The sequence below is a fragment of the Fundulus heteroclitus genome, chromosome 6 (genome assembly GCF_011125445.2).
Source record: "Fundulus heteroclitus isolate FHET01 chromosome 6, MU-UCD_Fhet_4.1, whole genome shotgun sequence".
NCBI lineage: Eukaryota > Metazoa > Chordata > Actinopteri > Cyprinodontiformes > Fundulidae > Fundulus > Fundulus heteroclitus.
In genome coordinates, this window is record NC_046366.1 from 13,788,095 (window position 1) to 13,804,322 (window position 16,228).

Consider the following 16,228-nt stretch of genomic DNA (forward strand, 5'->3'; position numbering starts at 1 on the left):
GAACTCAGAACCGATGAAATGTGCTTAGACGTGTCCGTGTATTGGTTAAAATTCATGCAGCACCATTTTACACCATCAGTAGACGTGTGATTAAAGACCCACTGATGGCAAAAATAAAGTGCGTTACAGTAATCTAGCCGTGCGGTCACAGAGACATGGACTGCTATCTCCTTCTCCGTATAAGCATGGGCGTTTCCTGTTTTTTTTTTCAAACTGAAAGCTGCAAATGTAGCTATTTGAAAGCAGCAAAATTTATCAGGGGCGTTTACAAGAACTAATCATCTTTTCCTGTTATTTTCTTCCCTCAATTCTGACCTGTTATTTTGCTATTTCATTCTCTTCAGGATTTTAAATGATCAAAATGTTCTCAAAAGGAAGAAGGGTGGCACAGTGTAAGGACCAGGCAACACAGGATTACCTGTTGAAATACAACACATCGGACGACGAACAGAACAAGGACCATAAAACCAGAAATATTAGCAGTAGTGATCCAGATAATGCACAGAATCAGTGAAATCAGCTTTACGATTGACAGAAACGACAGTTCCTCTCAGTCAAGAGACTGAGGATATTTAATAATTCAAATTATTCAATCTATCTCTGGGTTAATTCAAATATATAACCAGATATTTAATACATGTAAAAGTCTCAAATTTTTTCCATCCCTGTGTAACATTCGTCTTGTATTGCTCTTGTTCAAACAGGATTACTAAAATCCTTTCTGTTTGCTTAATGCCAAAATAATTGTATTTTATTTTGAGTTGTTGTTTGGGCTGCTTTACGTTTATAGACATTTCTTTAGTATTTGGTAGGATTCCCTTCTTTTCTTTCTGACAGATCTTGTGTAACCGCGTCAGGTTTGTAGTTTGTAGGCACACAACTCTTTTTAGCTCTGATCAAAGAATTTCTTCCTTGCTGGCTGAGTGTCAATTTAAACCAACTCAGCAAAACTGTGGATATTGACTTTCTCTTTTACACATCTTTACCCCAAAATACTTTTCATCGACGAGAAACAGAAGCCATCTCCTTCCTGAACAGCATGTCTGGATGTTTCCACGATGGTTTTACTTGCCTATAATTATTTGAGCAGATGAAGGCATCTCCTTCATGCATTAATGTGTTAATCTTGAATTTCTTTGTTTTTTTATTGATGCCACACAAGGAAACTGTGAGTTTTAGGTGTTGCCTTAAAATACATCCTCAGGTCGCCCTCCTTCTAACAAATGTTGTGAGATAACTCACCACAGCAGAAGCTTGCAAAGCCATGACACCATCATGTGGGGTTTCTTAAACTGATTACAGGTATAGTGATCTTAGTGAATGGAAGCCTGCAATTTTAAAGACATTCTTGATATGTTTTTTCTCAATTCACTCAGGTTATTCAGTGAATGAACAAATATGGATAACTTCAGTAATCTTAACTGATCTGAAACCATAAAAAGTTTAGCCTAATTTATAATCAGACAGAGAGAAAAAAATGTTAATATGATTCTTTTAAATTCAGTTTCTGTAAAAATCTAGTTTCAACTATGGGGAGGTACTATTGACCGAAACATTTTAACAGTTTTAAGTGTGAATTCCCCACCCTAGACTGCAGCAAAAAAAAAAAAAAAAAAAAAAAAAAAAACATTTTAGGGCCTTTCATGACACCTAAAGCCTTCACCCCTAAGTCTCAAAATTAATCTCCAAATTCAAGAACGCAAAGAGACAAAGTTGCATGAGCAAATCAAATAGTTTTATTCAGATTTTTTTTTTTTTTTAATTTTCATCCATACAGCAAGAGTCAATTATGGCAACAATAAAATGAGCATAAACAAATCTGGAGACAGAATAGTACATTATCGTGTGACAGCGGTTAGCAAATACATAACTGGTGGGTGCGCGTACAAGTAAAAAGCAGTCAAAAGCAAACATGTGCACCCAGCAGGGAAGAAAGACCTTGGTTGCAGCCAGAAGACTTGAATAGTCTTGCTTTTGAGAAAATGGTGCTTTGGTTTATGTAGCGACTATACAAAGCAGCCTCAAGGTAGAAACATATTGACACTGACTATTACATTCATTTTAAAGAGGAATTTGCCAAATGTGCATTTGGTGTGACGAGCCTTCGCCTGCTGAGTGCACAGCTAAGAAAAGCAGGAATAACTGCTTGTGAGTTAGTGGAGACTGTAATTCTCTATCGGAACATATCTGAGGTGGACAAGTGCTAATATGTTATTATTCTTTAAATCACTTGTTTGCTTGGAGACTCTTGAGTAAGACGACTCGTTTTTAAAGTCTTATTTCTCCTTGCTGTAGGTGTTGTATGATTTCAGAAACAAAATAACTAACTTTTTTTTTTTTAAAGTACTGTGGATCCTTTATTCTGCGGGTGCCGTCTTTCCTTATATATCTACACAGCTTCTTTTGTTTACATGCAATCAAATCAAATTATAGTAGAAGGCATTGTTTTTTTTTAATAGATTCATGTATCTACTGTACCATGGGATAATGTTTGTCCAGTAAATGAGTATATGGACCTTAATGGATATGTCATCCTATCAGAGGCATAGAGTTAGCATGACACGGGGAAATCCACTCCCCTGCAACGTTCCCTGGCATTACGAGCCACCTATAAAACAAGCGCATAGCTTTCTCTGAATGCATTGGCCAAGAAACTAGTGCCCTTCTTTGCAAGCGAATTTTAGCTGGTCTTCTAATTTAAGAATTTTAAATTAATCTAACAAAATTCCTTATAATTATAGATCTTTTTTTCTTTTATTCAAAATAATATCTCATTATGATACACGTTTTTTTTTTTCTCTGTTCATTTTACTATATACAGAAGTGCAAAAAGTTAACCTTTGTCCCTTAGGTTAGAACTCATTATCTGCAGCATGTCCGACTCTTCCCCAGTGGGGGTGGTGGGGAAAAGCCTCGGCTCTCCTCACTCCAAATCTCAACAAACATCAACATCAGTCTCACTGCTCGTTTTGGCCCGACATTCAGGGCAAACTTAATATTCAAACAAAACTACATATTTCTTTGAAATGGATACAGTAGAAAATAATTGTTATTTTTTTTTTCCTCTCTAAAACATGGACAATCCATTTTTTTTTATCAATACAATATAGCATTTTCAAACATGACATTGACATGTTACAAGGAACATCGAAGCTATTCCGATAATCACCTCATTCCTCGTATCAAAAAGTTTCTCATCAATAAAATTAACTGACAAATACAACAACAAATGAGAAAAGACGTCCAGCTATATGAATGAAGTGAGTATTTAAACACATTAACCTCTATATGGTTTGAAAAAGTTATGAATGTCATACTATCTTAACGTCTACAACGGCTATATGAATGTTGTCAAGTAATAATATAGTAAGGCAAAAAAAAAAAAAGACAAAAAAGAGAAAAATCTAAAACTACATACCTCAGATTTTAATTCTTAAGTAGTACATAACACATAAACTCAATGAAATCTAGGAGGGTAATTGTTTCGGAGAGCGAGACAGAGACGAACAAAAAAAAAAAAAGATTAAAAGCGGCTTGTGAGAACTATAAAACATCATTGGTGTTTTACTTTTTTTTTCTATTTTTACTTGCATGGTGATTGAAAGGACATTTGACTGGGCAAAGCCCATAAATCGTGATCTAAGGCTTTGTTAGGTACACAACATCGGTAAAAACACGGCACACGCTTCTGTGAAAACCTAAGAGGGAAACAATCGTAAAACACACACACGGAGGAAAGATAATTAATATATATTCCTTATCTGTTTAATCCTCGACTTAAGTGTGAATAAGACTTAAGAGCAAATCTGTGCTTTGGTTTCATAGTGAGATCAACAAAAGCGTCGTATTTTACTTAAAATGCGAGCTGCATCCAAGCAAAAATGAGAAACTAAATCAGAGTGACCTGACAAATTGAAGTGCACACATGGTTTTTGATGACCTACTAGACCTTTGGGCCTGTTGTTGTTAAATGGCTCAAAAGTGCTTCCTAGAGACACGGTTATAGAGCTGCTCCTCTTTGAAAAAGGAAGGGAATAAGGTGACGCGACGCTGAATAAAGCTACCCCCTCTATTTCCCCCAGGCTTTAGAGTCGACGGACTTGATTAACAAATTAACCTGACAAATAAAAAAAAAAACTAGTTCATTAAATGAGGCATCTCTGATTTAAAAAAACGAAACACAAAAAAACACCTCCATTTGAATTATAATAATAAAAAACAATCAAACACATTAAACCCCACTTTCAAATCTAATCAAATCTAAAAAAAAAAAAAGATTGAAATTATGATGATTAAAAAAAAAAAAACACTCACAATGGAGATCCTAAAAGAAAACAATACAAAACGAGCCATACAAAACTTTTTTTTTTTTTTTTTTTTTTTTTACCTTCGGTAAACAAATAACACTGCTGATATAACACTCTGGTTTTAGCTGTACGGCCTCGATGGCACATGACAAGGTGAGAAAAGCTAGCCTGGCTGTGCTTTCAAGGTACACAGGTGTGTTGGTTTACCCAGAACATTCATATGTCCAAAACCCTCATTTCAACATCTAGTTTCACTAGTAGCCGTAAAACACAATACTGTACATGCCGGATGCATTTGGCAGAGTAAGAGAGAGAGAGAGAGAAAAAAACTAAACTAAAAACAAAAAGACAAAAAAAAATATCTGTTATCATTGTGCCTTTCGGATTTCAATTAAATTCAAGGTGCATATTTGCATTCCACTTGTAAACTGTGAAATATGGCTATCAATTGTAAATAAAAGCTGGATAAAAAAAAGAACTAATAAGAAAAAGGAAGGAAAACCCTTGGTCTGTTAACGTACCAGCACTAGATGTTGTCTCGTGTAACAAGGCTCTTGACCTCCTGTGCATGCGGTAATGATAACGAGTGGCGAAGAGTGCCAGGATTCAGTTAGACACAGAGGTATCGCGTGATTGTTTCCACCAACTTATCCTCTTCTTCTTCTTCTCCGCTGGACGTTGATTCTGACGGCGAATTCTTCTGGATATTGATATGTGGGAGGATGGCACAGATCGTGTGTTGTACCCTTGACGCATGTGACGAGTCCCTGGCTGGGGACAGGCTAAGAGATGGCTGACCCTCCTTGTCCCATTGCTTGACATTCTGAAGGTTATGTACATAAAGGCTTAACTCTTTTGGCTTGGACGGTGCCAGCACACATTCATTTGATCTGTAAGAGAGGATGGATTTTGACGTTAGGGAGTTTAGGGAATTGAAGCAGATACAGTGCCTAGCAAGGTTGTTTTTTTTGGTTTTTTTTTTTACATTTTTACCTTACAAACAAAAGCTTCAAAGTGTTTTATTGGCATTTTATTTTAAAACACCACAGTGTTGCTTAATTGGCAAATGGAAAGACAAAATAAGTGCGCCATGCATTAGTGTTTAGCTCCACTTAGTCGACATTTGATAGAACCACATTATGTCTCTACCAGCTTCACACATCTCAACACTAAAATTAGAGTCCTCTCTTTTTTTAAAGAAAAAAGCTTGAGATCAGTCAGACTGGATGGAGAGCGTCTGTGAACATTCATTTGCAAGTCTTTACATGTTTTCTTCCATGACTACTCTGTATTTAGCTTCCCTGTCCTGCTAAAGAGAAGCATGCCCACATCATGATGACGCCACCGCCATGCTTCAATGCAGAGATTATGTGTTCAGGATAGAGTCTGCGTTAGTTTTCCACTACACATTGTATTTTGCTTTTGGATTAAATAGTTAGATTTTTGGTCTCATCTGACCAAAGCTCTTCTTCCACATGTTTCTTGTTTACTGTGTCTCCTACATGGCTTCTGATAAACTTCAGCCAAGACTTCCTATGGCTTTTTTTTTTAAATCACTCCTCTTGGAAGGAGCGTAAGACAAACAGTTTTACTGTGAAATCTTTGCCCCACCTGAGCTGTAAATCTCTGCAGCTCCTCCACAGTTTCCCCATGGATCCCTTTGCTGCTTCTCTACTGAATGTTCTGGTTTAGGCCATTCTGTTTCCGTTTTTTGGATGATGGACTGAACATTTTAATGTATGATTCACAATGGTGTTATAATCCATGCTTTAAACACCATCACTATTTCCCCTGATCTGTTTGCTGTGTTGTTCCTAGTAATGCTGTTAGTTCACCAATGTTCTCCAGCAAACCTCTGAGACCAACATAGATGAGCTGCATTCATACTGATACAAAATCACAGGTAGACTCTATCTTACTGATTTGGTGCCTTCTGAAGGCAATGAGCAGCGCATGATTTCATCACATGTTCTAGGGTGTTTTTTTCGAAACGGTTTTCAAGAAACCCTATCAGTTTTTCATCCACTTCACAAACATGCATTTCTTTTTACTGGTCAATCACATAAAATACCAATAAAACACACTGAAGTCTGTGGTTGTAATGTGGCCTTAATCTGGAATATTTCAAAGAGCACGGATAGTATTTCAAGGCGATGTATTAACCAACACTATACAGAGAGTTGAAACACAATGTTAGGACAGAGCTTATGTGAGTCAAATAAAAAAAAAAGCCTAAAAACTTGAAACAAATAGAGAGAATAAAAACACTGAAATAGAAACTCACTGTTCTTAAGAGGAACTACATTTGAGTCAAGTACTTGTGACTACTCAGATGATCTGCAGATATTATTGGAATCTGGTGACAGAAAACAGAGAGCAAATGAAGCACGTCAAACCGAAAACACACTCGGCGAGCGTTGGCCTCTAAACAACAGAGCGATCAGCACAATGAAACCACATCCTCTCTCTATAAGATGAGCTCTTTGCTGAAAAGAGACAAAGTTAATAGGATAGAACAAGCCTTTTTGCTACATTCACGGCACAGTCGATGCAAGTTGGTCATACAAAGGACAAATAGTTAGGTCGAGACACTAGCAGGAGGGGAGGAATAGGACTTAAAGGAAGGGTGAGATGGGAAGGGGGTGGATGGGAAACTCAGTTAGGTGGCTTTCCCCATGCAAATCTAAGTCCTCCATGTTGTTGACCTTCACCCCTCAATCGGATGTGGAAAACATGTTGCAATAATGCGTAACACATTGGTTGAGCCTTAATTCTTTACACTAAATTTTTTATCTTGGATAATATACCATCAAGAGAGTTGAAATCAAATAGTTTCAACATCTAAATAGTGTTTTTTTTTTTATTTACAAATGAATAAAGTCCAGCTTTTATACACAAAGAAAATGATAAAGCCCTGCTTTATGTGCTGGAAGCGGCTGCATAAAATAACCCAAAAAAAATAAACGTAAGCCAAGCACCAAAGAGGCACAGACAGCGGCTATTGCAGAAGCTGTGCAAAAAGGCCCTCAAAAAGTAAAAAAAAAAAAAAATGTAAACAGATTAAAAAAAAATATAACTACCTCATACATACCAATTGCATGTATTCGTTGGTAGTCAACTTTGATAAGGAAGAGTCCTCAAAGGTGGAAAGGACAAAAATCAAGGTTACAATGAGGACACAGCATAAATACACATCATACTTTGAGGGGAAAAAAATAATATTATGGTTATATTTAACTGATGTAGCCTAAAGAGAAGCTTTGTGATAATGTGTTAAGACATTTAACACGGCATGTTGGACTAGTGTAGGCCAACAAGAGGGAGTACCGCTTTCTACCCAACCCATTCATTGTAAGAGACAAGCATTCAAACTCTATCAATGTGCAGAGAGAGAGAGAGAGAGAGAGAGAGAGAGAGAGAGAGAGATAGATAGATAGATAGATAGATAGATAGATAGATAGATAGATAGATAGATAGATAGATAGATAGATAGATAGATAGATAGATAGATAGATAGATAGATAGATAGATAGATAGATAGATAGATAGATAGATGTGCAAACCTGATTGGTGGAGGCAGTTGCGAAGGGAACGCTTGTGGCAGATGTGGTGGCTGCAGTGGCTGGAGTACCACCGTGCATCATGGGAACTTTTTTTTGGAGGGAAAATCATGTAAGCATAAATACACAGAGGAGCAGAGGAGCCACATACAAACCAGGCAAATCAAAAGACGGCAAATGTGAGAGGGAGGTGGGGCGGGGCTGGGCTCAAGTGGGATTCAATTTAACTCGCTCCCCCGTCTTCCTACTGCCAACACCAATAACAGCCGTTTGTTTTAGGAATTTCAGGTGATGGAGAGTGGATATACCCTCTGGGTCTTGCATGCATATTTAAGCATAATTACAGTGGCTTAAGTATTCACCCCCCTTGGCACTTTTCATGTTTTGTTGCCTCATAAGCTGTAATTAAAATTGATTGTTTAGAAAGTTTGCACCATGTAATTTACAGAACCTGCATATAATTTTGAAAAACCTTTAAACATGTTTTTTTTTTTTTGTGAAGCAAACAACAAATAGGACAAAATAGAAGAAAACTCGAGGGTGCATAACTGTTCAGCAATTCCAACGGCGAGCGGATTGGATAAGTCTGTATGAGCTCGCCCCATCTTACCACTGGGATTTTGCCCATTCTCCACGGCAAAACTGCTCCAGTTCCTTAGTGCCAGATGGTTTTCAATTGTGAACAGCGATCTTCAACTCTAACCACAGATTATCAATTGAATTAAGGTCTGGACTTTGACTAGGCCATTCCAACACATTTAAATGTTTCCCCTTAAACCTCTCGGGTGTTGCTTTAGCAGTAAGCTGCGGGTCTTGCTGGAAGGTGAACCTCCATCCCTATCTCAAATCACAGGCAGACTGACAGATTTTGTTAAAGAATATCCCCGTATTTAGCACTATCCATCTTTCCCTCAACTCGGGTCAGTTTCCCAGTCCCTGCTGCTGATAAACATCCCAGAGCATGATGCTGCCACCGCCATGTTTCACTGTGGGGATTGTGTTCTTAGGGTAATGGCATGTGTTGTGTTTGTGCTAAGTATATAATTTTTCTTTGTGGCCAAACCATTAAACTTTAGTCTCATCTGATCAGAGCACCTTCCTCCATACATTTGGGGGGTTGCCCACGTACCTTTGGGCAAACTAAAAACATCCCTTCTTATCTTTAATACTAAGTAATGTTTTTTTTTTTTTTTTTACCACCCTCCCATTAATCCTCCAGTCTCTGCTGTGAAGCTCTGCAACTCTTTCAGGGTCACCTGTGGTCACCTTCTCTGATTAACACCCTCTCTACCCGGTCTGTGAGTTTTGGTGGGCGACCCTCACTTGGCAGGTTTGTTGTGGTACCATGTGTTTTCCATTAGAGGATGATGGATTTGATGATGCTTTGGGGGAACATCAAAGATTTAGATATTTTTATATAATCCCACCCTGACTTGTACTTGTCAAGAACTGTGTCCCTGACTTGTTAGGAGAGCTCCTTGGTCTTCGTGGTGTGACGCCTCTGAAGCCTTTCAGAAAAGCCGTGCCTATACCAACAGATCATGTGACACTTAGATTGCACACTGGTGGACTTAATTTCACCAACTCTGTGACTTTTGAAGGTAACTGGTTGCACCAGAACCTTTTAAGGGCTTCATATAGGGAGTGGATACATATGTACATGTCAGTTTTCAGTTTTTTAAATTGTTTTTAAAAATGTTTTTCTTTCTTATTTTACTTCACCGACTTGTATAGATCCATCACATAAAATTAGATTGAAAAACTAGTCGATTATAGATTAGAATGTAACAAAATAGGCAAAAAGCCAAGAGGGTGTGAATACCGTTGAAAGGCACTGTAATAGTAATACTACTTTTCTTTGTAACTTTAAAAACTCACATAAAACTATTGGATCACTCTTCAAAATAAATGAATCATGGCAGAGGAGCTGAAGGAGAAAGTTATGATTGAACTCCCTTAGTATTCTTCGGGGGCCGATCAAGGTAGACTGGCCAAAAAAGGTTCATAACAAGCATGAAGTCGACTGTTCAAGCAGTTTATGAGCACACAAGGAAACTAACAAAGCATAGGTTTGGTTAAACCAGTATAGTATTCGGCAATAATTGATTTGCAGCTGACACACAAAAGTAAATTTCACACCATTCCTTTTTAACTTTGTGGCCATATGTTTCAGTTCACAACACTTTACGTCTTTACGCAACTAAAACAGCGACTCTCAGGTCACCAAAATCAAAAATGACCTATAAAGCCAACAAATCATATTTTACTGGACAGATTGATTTTGATGACCAGCGACTCACAGACACGAGGTTACAGAAAAGAAAAAAAAACAACAACAACTGAAGAAGGAAAAGCTGGAACCTACCAACGCTGGCTGCAGGTGTCATGCACAATATTGAGCCTGCCCATCATGCAGTGCAACAGGAAGTGGATTGGGTAGGGAAGAGAAATCAAAACAGCCCATCACAAGATTCGTTAGAGGAAAGGGAGAGATACCGTGGGAGAAAAGGTTAATATTTTTTCAAACACAGACATCAGTGACTGGAGAAGGAGCAGAGGTGACTGAGACGTTTGTCTGCAGGGTAGTGGTTGCAATTTGCTAAGCATAATAGGATGAAAATTAATATAATCATTGAGTATTAAATACACATTCTAGCACTGAGTCTGAAGCATAGTCCTAGAATCATAACAAATCCCCCTATTTCCCCCAGATTACGATACACTCTGAAATCCTTAATTTTACTATGTTTAATAATTAGCTAATTTCATAATTTACACTAAAAGCTATAGGTGGATATTTAGAGTTTCATTAAGGCAATTAGTAGGAAGAAACAGACTCAAACCCCATTTTAATTCCTAAAGGCCATGCAATGCCATACAAAGCACTGAGCACATATTTAAGCTCTTCCCCTTAAACTACAAAGACACATGCAGTGAACTTGCGTAAGTTATCATTTCAGCTGAACTTTGCAACATTTTGTCACATTACAACCTGTGTTTTGAAAGGTTTAGCAGATGGTGCGTTTAAGGCAGGGTTCTCCAACTCCAGTCCCCGAGAGCCACTGGCCTGCAACCTTTGTTTTAGTCCATTACACCCTCTCCCCCACCCAAAAAAAAACACCGACATGCTGATGTTTACGATTGTAACATGACAAAACTTAAAACGATTCAAGTGCTACTAAAGGTTTAGCAAGCCACTGAATGTGTAAATAGATCTATGTTGGTCTGAAGTGGAAGTTGTTCTTTACTCAGTTCTGTAATTTCCCTCCTGCTTGATGAAATAGTAGAACCATTTACGACTGAACTAAACTATAGTGCAACCTATCACCCTGCCAAACCCCAGCCAAGCAGAGGAGCCAGGTTAGAGTGATCCACCATCCTCTGGCTGATTGCTTCGGAAGCCATACCTGATGGGAGGAAAGCAGCCTGCTGCTGAAACTGCATGCTGGCCAGGGCTTGTTGGTACTGAAGCATGCCGGTGTTAAACATGGCTGTGGCCCCGTTGGCCTTCTCCAGGGCTGCCCGTTTTGGAAGGGGAGCCATGACACTAGGGGTGATGCCCTGCCCATCCATATGGAGGGAGGACAGTGAGAAAGGAAAAAAAAAAAAAGATAGACAGAGAGAGGTGTGTGGAATTTAGAGAAGGTGTGTTAGAAAGAGGCAAAAAACAGGGAAGAAAAACAAAAAAAATCGTTAGAGAACATCAGAGCAACAGAGTCACAACATCTTTGCGTGTACAACAATTACAATATCATATCATCAGTAGCAAGCAAGCAGCAGTCTGACACAAATACTACACAAGCAGGAGCATGATGACTACTGGAGCTATGAGCTGACAGGCATTTATATATTAATTACAAAGGCTTAATTATTAACTTTACACTCATAAGGCCGACTAATAAAGCAAGCATTAACCATTAAAACAATGAGGCTGCTAACATGGTGGAACAGGTAGTAAGCACAGAGAAAGGGAGGCTGCACTGCTAGCTCCATGATAAACTGTGTAAGCCATGTTTAAGTGATGGTTCACTCCCAGGAAAATAAATAATATACAAAATGTTGTAAAGCCAAGAAAAAAAGCTTTTTTTTTTTTTTTTTTTGCAATGCACTCTACACATCATGGCATTAGGCCATTCTTGACTTCTAATTATTTGTTAGAAGATAAAGAGTTGAGTGAACAATCATTTTTTTTGTTTTTTTCTTTTTGTTTTACAAATAACCTGTTCAGGTGGGATCGCTCCCGTTTGGTTAGTCGAGCACCCACCCAGATTCCATACCACATGCACTAGCAACACAGACATGCACACATTTGACTGAGACAGACATTTAGACACAAGACTGAAGCCATGCCACTTTAATAGAAGCTCTACGTCCCTAACCCTCGCTAAACTGGTTAAGTAGGCTGCGGGGGATGAAATGACCGTGGCTCCCCATCACGATTTGCGCCGCTAAATTTGGGACTTTGCTAAGCGACGCAAACCGCTTGAACTCTAACCGGCCACACTCATTTCATCGCGAGCAGCAGTGACAGAGGAACAAGAGGAAGAAGAACACACATTGCACCGAGACGGACAGTGTAAAACATAGCTAGATATCTTTGGTTAAAACACTGCTGCACAACAAAGCCACATGCGTGCCAAGCTAAAAGGTGAAAGGTCATAGTACCAGGTCAAAGGTTGCGTCGAGGGGTCGCTTCAGTGATTTGACAGCCGACTGAGTCTTAATTAGCAGGCAGCGAGCACATGATGGCAATGGGCCAATGGGGTTCAAGCGCATTAACATAAACCAGCAAGCAGAGGTGCATCATGGGGGCAGCAGTGCAGTTTGGGTACAGGTGAGAAAAACAAAACAAATAAAAAAACAAATCATTGGAATGCAATATACAACGGGGATAACAGGGCTAAAGGCATGCACAGTGTGGACATTAGCTCTACTACTCAACAGTTAAATCATCATCAGAGAGATGATAACTACCGGTCTACAGTGGTTATTTTCACACAGGAATAAACGAAAACAGAAAATTATTCAACCGTTACTGCAAAAAGAGCCTCAGCAAAAAAGTAAACAGCAAAAATGTATAGAGGTTTAATTGACATTTCTCTGTTTCACTGTGCACATTACAGTCAGGTTGACATTGCAATGATTCACCCCCACGTTCTCTGTATTGCTGCACCACTAAAAGCACGTAGCCATTAACAGCCGTGCGTGGCCGCGCTAATGTTCACCGGCGCCGTTACAGCAGGAGGAGACAGAAGGAACAATGAATTGCTTTAAATAATATCAAGAGGAAGAGAAGTTGTAGGTAGGAACGACAGAAACAATAGAGTCATACATGAGGCCAGGCTGAGAGAGAAAGAGAGAGAGAGAGAGAGAGAAGGAACTGGACTCTGCTCGTGGTCTGAGATGAAATGAACAAGGAACGAAACAACCAAACAAACAAAAACCGAACGATCGGTTTAACAAATGAGGAAGAAAAAGGCTTGACAATGACAGCAGGTCTGGTTACAGTACGCTATTGTCTTGTCCTTCTTCATGTCATTCAGCGCTGAGCAGACTTTACCCAAACCAACATGCAGACCTTTTTAATATTTGACCTGGCAGAAGCAGAACTGAAAATGTTACACAAAAACCAATTAGGAAGGCGAGACATGTTCAAACACGAAAGTGATTATGGGTCAAACAAAGGGCATAAACTCTGCAGGTACGTTATCTTAACACAGTTAGGCTTGCTGTGAATATAAAACTCCTCGCTCAAGATCAGCTGCGACCTTACTAAAAGCGAATGCTCACCATGGCCGCGGCAGCCGTGGCCTGGTTCACCTGATGCTGGGTGGCCTTAATTTTGGCCTGCAGATGGGCCGGAGGGTGGAAGTACTTGCACTTTTCCCTGGTGCACCGACCCTTGATGTAGTCCATGCACACGGTGACGGTGTTGTCATTGGTGTCGATCATGGTGCTGTCTGCGGGGTGAGCGAAGCGGCACTCGCCCTCCCCCCGAGCACAGTTTCCCCTCTGATACTCGCGGCACACCTAAACAAGAATGAAGGAGAATTAAATGCTAATTCAAAACAGTGTGGGATAATTAATAAGAGTGAAAAAACAATAGATTTTCACTAAAATGATCTAACATAGTGATAAGAAGCTGTTCTAATATATTGCGTCACATTTATTTACTGCTGCTTTGACATCAATTTATAGGTATGAACAATCAGGAAATGTAGTACTAAAATGTTACTAGTGCGGAATATTATCCATGTTTGCTATACTGTATAGTAGCATAACTTTGTGTTTAACGAGTTGAAAATAGCTAGCTAATTAGTCAAGCTATCTGCTCGCGTAGCTTAACAGTAGCTTTAAAGCTGGTAGCGTTGCACCTGTGGTTTTAAAACCGAGTTACTTTATTACGAGGGAACAGTGGCGCTTTATTACTCTCTCGATTTTCTACAACACCACATGGCCTTCTTTAAACCAGGTGACTGGCATTGTGCAGCAACGGGTGGGGGGGCGGAAGGGCAGCACTGCCCTACTCGTTGCTCCATAGAAGAGAAAACTACTGTTTTTGCTGGCATCTCATTAAAAGCGCTTTAAACAATGGGATGGAGCACTTTAGAGGCTTTAAAACTGTAACTTTTAAAACTGTGTTTTTGGCAAACCTTGATGCATCTAACTGTCACATTACAACCTGTGTTTTGAAAAGTTTAGCAAATGGTGCGTTTAAGGCAGGGTTCTCCAACTCCAGTCCCCGAGAGCCACTGGCCTGCAACCTTTGTTTTAGTCCATTACACCCTCTCCCCCACCCAAAAAAAAGACCAACACGCTGATGTTTACGATTGTAACATGACAAAACTTGAAATGATTCAAGTGCAACGAAAGGTTTAGCAAGCCACTGAATGCGTAAATAGATCTATGTTGGTCTGAAGTGGAAGTTGTTCTTTACTCAGTTCTGTAATTTCCCTCCTGCCTGATGAAATAGTTGAACCATTTACGACTGAACTAAACTATAGTGCAACCTATCACCCTGCCAAACCCCAGCCAGGTTAGAGTGATCCACCATCCTAAATACATTTAGTTAAGTGCATTTGGTAGTTAGATCACTTGGTGGGATGTGCTGGAGTTAAAGACAATGACCTATTTTTTCTTAAACAGTTTTAAAGATCATTGGAAAGCTATTAATTCAATGGTTTTATTACATTTAAAATGACCCAAATGAAAATGTTATTTATTATTATGAAATTAACGGTTGCTATATTTGCTTAAAGCAGTGGTGGAGGCATCTTCTCACCGACATAAACGGCAAAGAGATTTTAAGCCAGTGTCTTCAAAAAAAGTTAAACATGTGGGAAAAAAAACCCTGTTTAACCAGCATGTTCTGTGTTTTAACACAGTTAACACGTTATTTAAGGTGAAACATTTCTGCAGCACGAGGAAATAAAAATGCGTTCTGAGTTTAATCCTCAGAAGCTTCTCAAGTCTGTCTATGAAACAGCAGAGGGCAGCACGTTCTTTTAAATGCGAGCTAAACGCTTCTTTTGCTCGGTGTGCTTCCCCTTTACCACTAACATGGTCCTAAGATCCAGAGATTTTTCAACCGTGCTAACATGAGAGGATAATTTCCATGTGTTTTTTTTTTTTTCCTCTGCCATTACAGTAAAGAGTCTGTTTCTCTGCTGTTGCTTTGCTGTTACTAGTAGCCTGGAAACTGTTGGTGCTTTCTATTTAACCAAAACGCAATCTCCATACAAATTCAGACATCTTTCTGTTGATTAGTGCTATGAAAAAGGACAAATTCTCCTGGGAGTCAGATCTTAGTGTAAAAAAAGTGTCTATTTTTGGTGTTTATCAACTTTTAACTTCTATGCCTGTAACACTTGTAGTGAGCAAACTGCATGAAGCAGAGTTAACCTTTTAATGGGACGCAGCAGAACCCCTTCTATAAAAAAAATAAGTAGGTTGCAACAATTGGTTTGACTCTTACCTCGAGCCGGTCCGTTCTCAGCAGTTTCTGGGCTGCAGCCGCAGCGGCGTTGGGAACTTGGTTGACCGTGGGACTGGAGGCCATTAGCATGGGGGTGCTGGGCATGATCTCTTGAGGCATCAGGCTCGGAGACACAGGGCTCAGGTAGGGATTAAAGGCTGCAGCGGCGGCAGCTGCTGCTGCGCTGGCGTTGGTGGCCAGGCCTGGGGTCATCGAAAACATGGGCTGGAGCAGGAAAAAAAATAGTTCGATTTAAGTGCACTGGATGCAACGTTTTAACAGCAAACAATTACCAAGCCTTCTGTGTGAGAAAAGATAAAAAACGGATGGGTATAAAAAAAAGGTGACGCTACATAGAATGGCTTGCAAAAGTATTCATATCACTT

General features: G+C 39.3%; 1 protein-coding gene across 17 annotated transcripts in view; it reads right to left on the reverse strand.

The window, feature by feature from the left end:
* Positions 1–1,713: 1,713 nt before the first annotated feature.
* The window catches only part of LOC105935919 (muscleblind-like protein 1), a 57,686-nt gene continuing 43,171 nt past the window's right edge, over positions 1,714–16,228 (reverse strand). For 5 of the 17 annotated variants that reach the window (XM_036138107.1, XM_036138106.1, XM_036138109.1 and 2 more), the window contains 9 exons: positions 15,843–16,067; positions 13,658–13,897; positions 12,533–12,586; positions 11,275–11,428; positions 10,233–10,268; positions 7,871–7,956; positions 7,399–7,443; positions 6,592–6,663; positions 1,714–5,197 (listed from right to left, as the gene is read on the reverse strand). In XM_036138107.1, coding sequence (XP_035994000.1) covers positions 6,607–6,663; positions 7,399–7,443; positions 7,871–7,956; positions 10,233–10,268; positions 11,275–11,428; positions 12,533–12,586; positions 13,658–13,897; positions 15,843–16,067 — 897 coding nt within the window. In that variant the 3' untranslated portion in view covers positions 1,714–5,197; positions 6,592–6,606. Of the gene's footprint in view, positions 5,198–6,591; positions 6,664–7,387; positions 7,444–7,870; positions 7,957–10,232; positions 10,269–11,274; positions 11,429–12,532; positions 12,587–13,657; positions 13,898–15,842; positions 16,068–16,228 lie in introns of those variants that run through there. The other 12 variants (XR_004931216.1, XR_004931217.1, XM_036138110.1 and 9 more) reach the window with 12 other exon arrangements.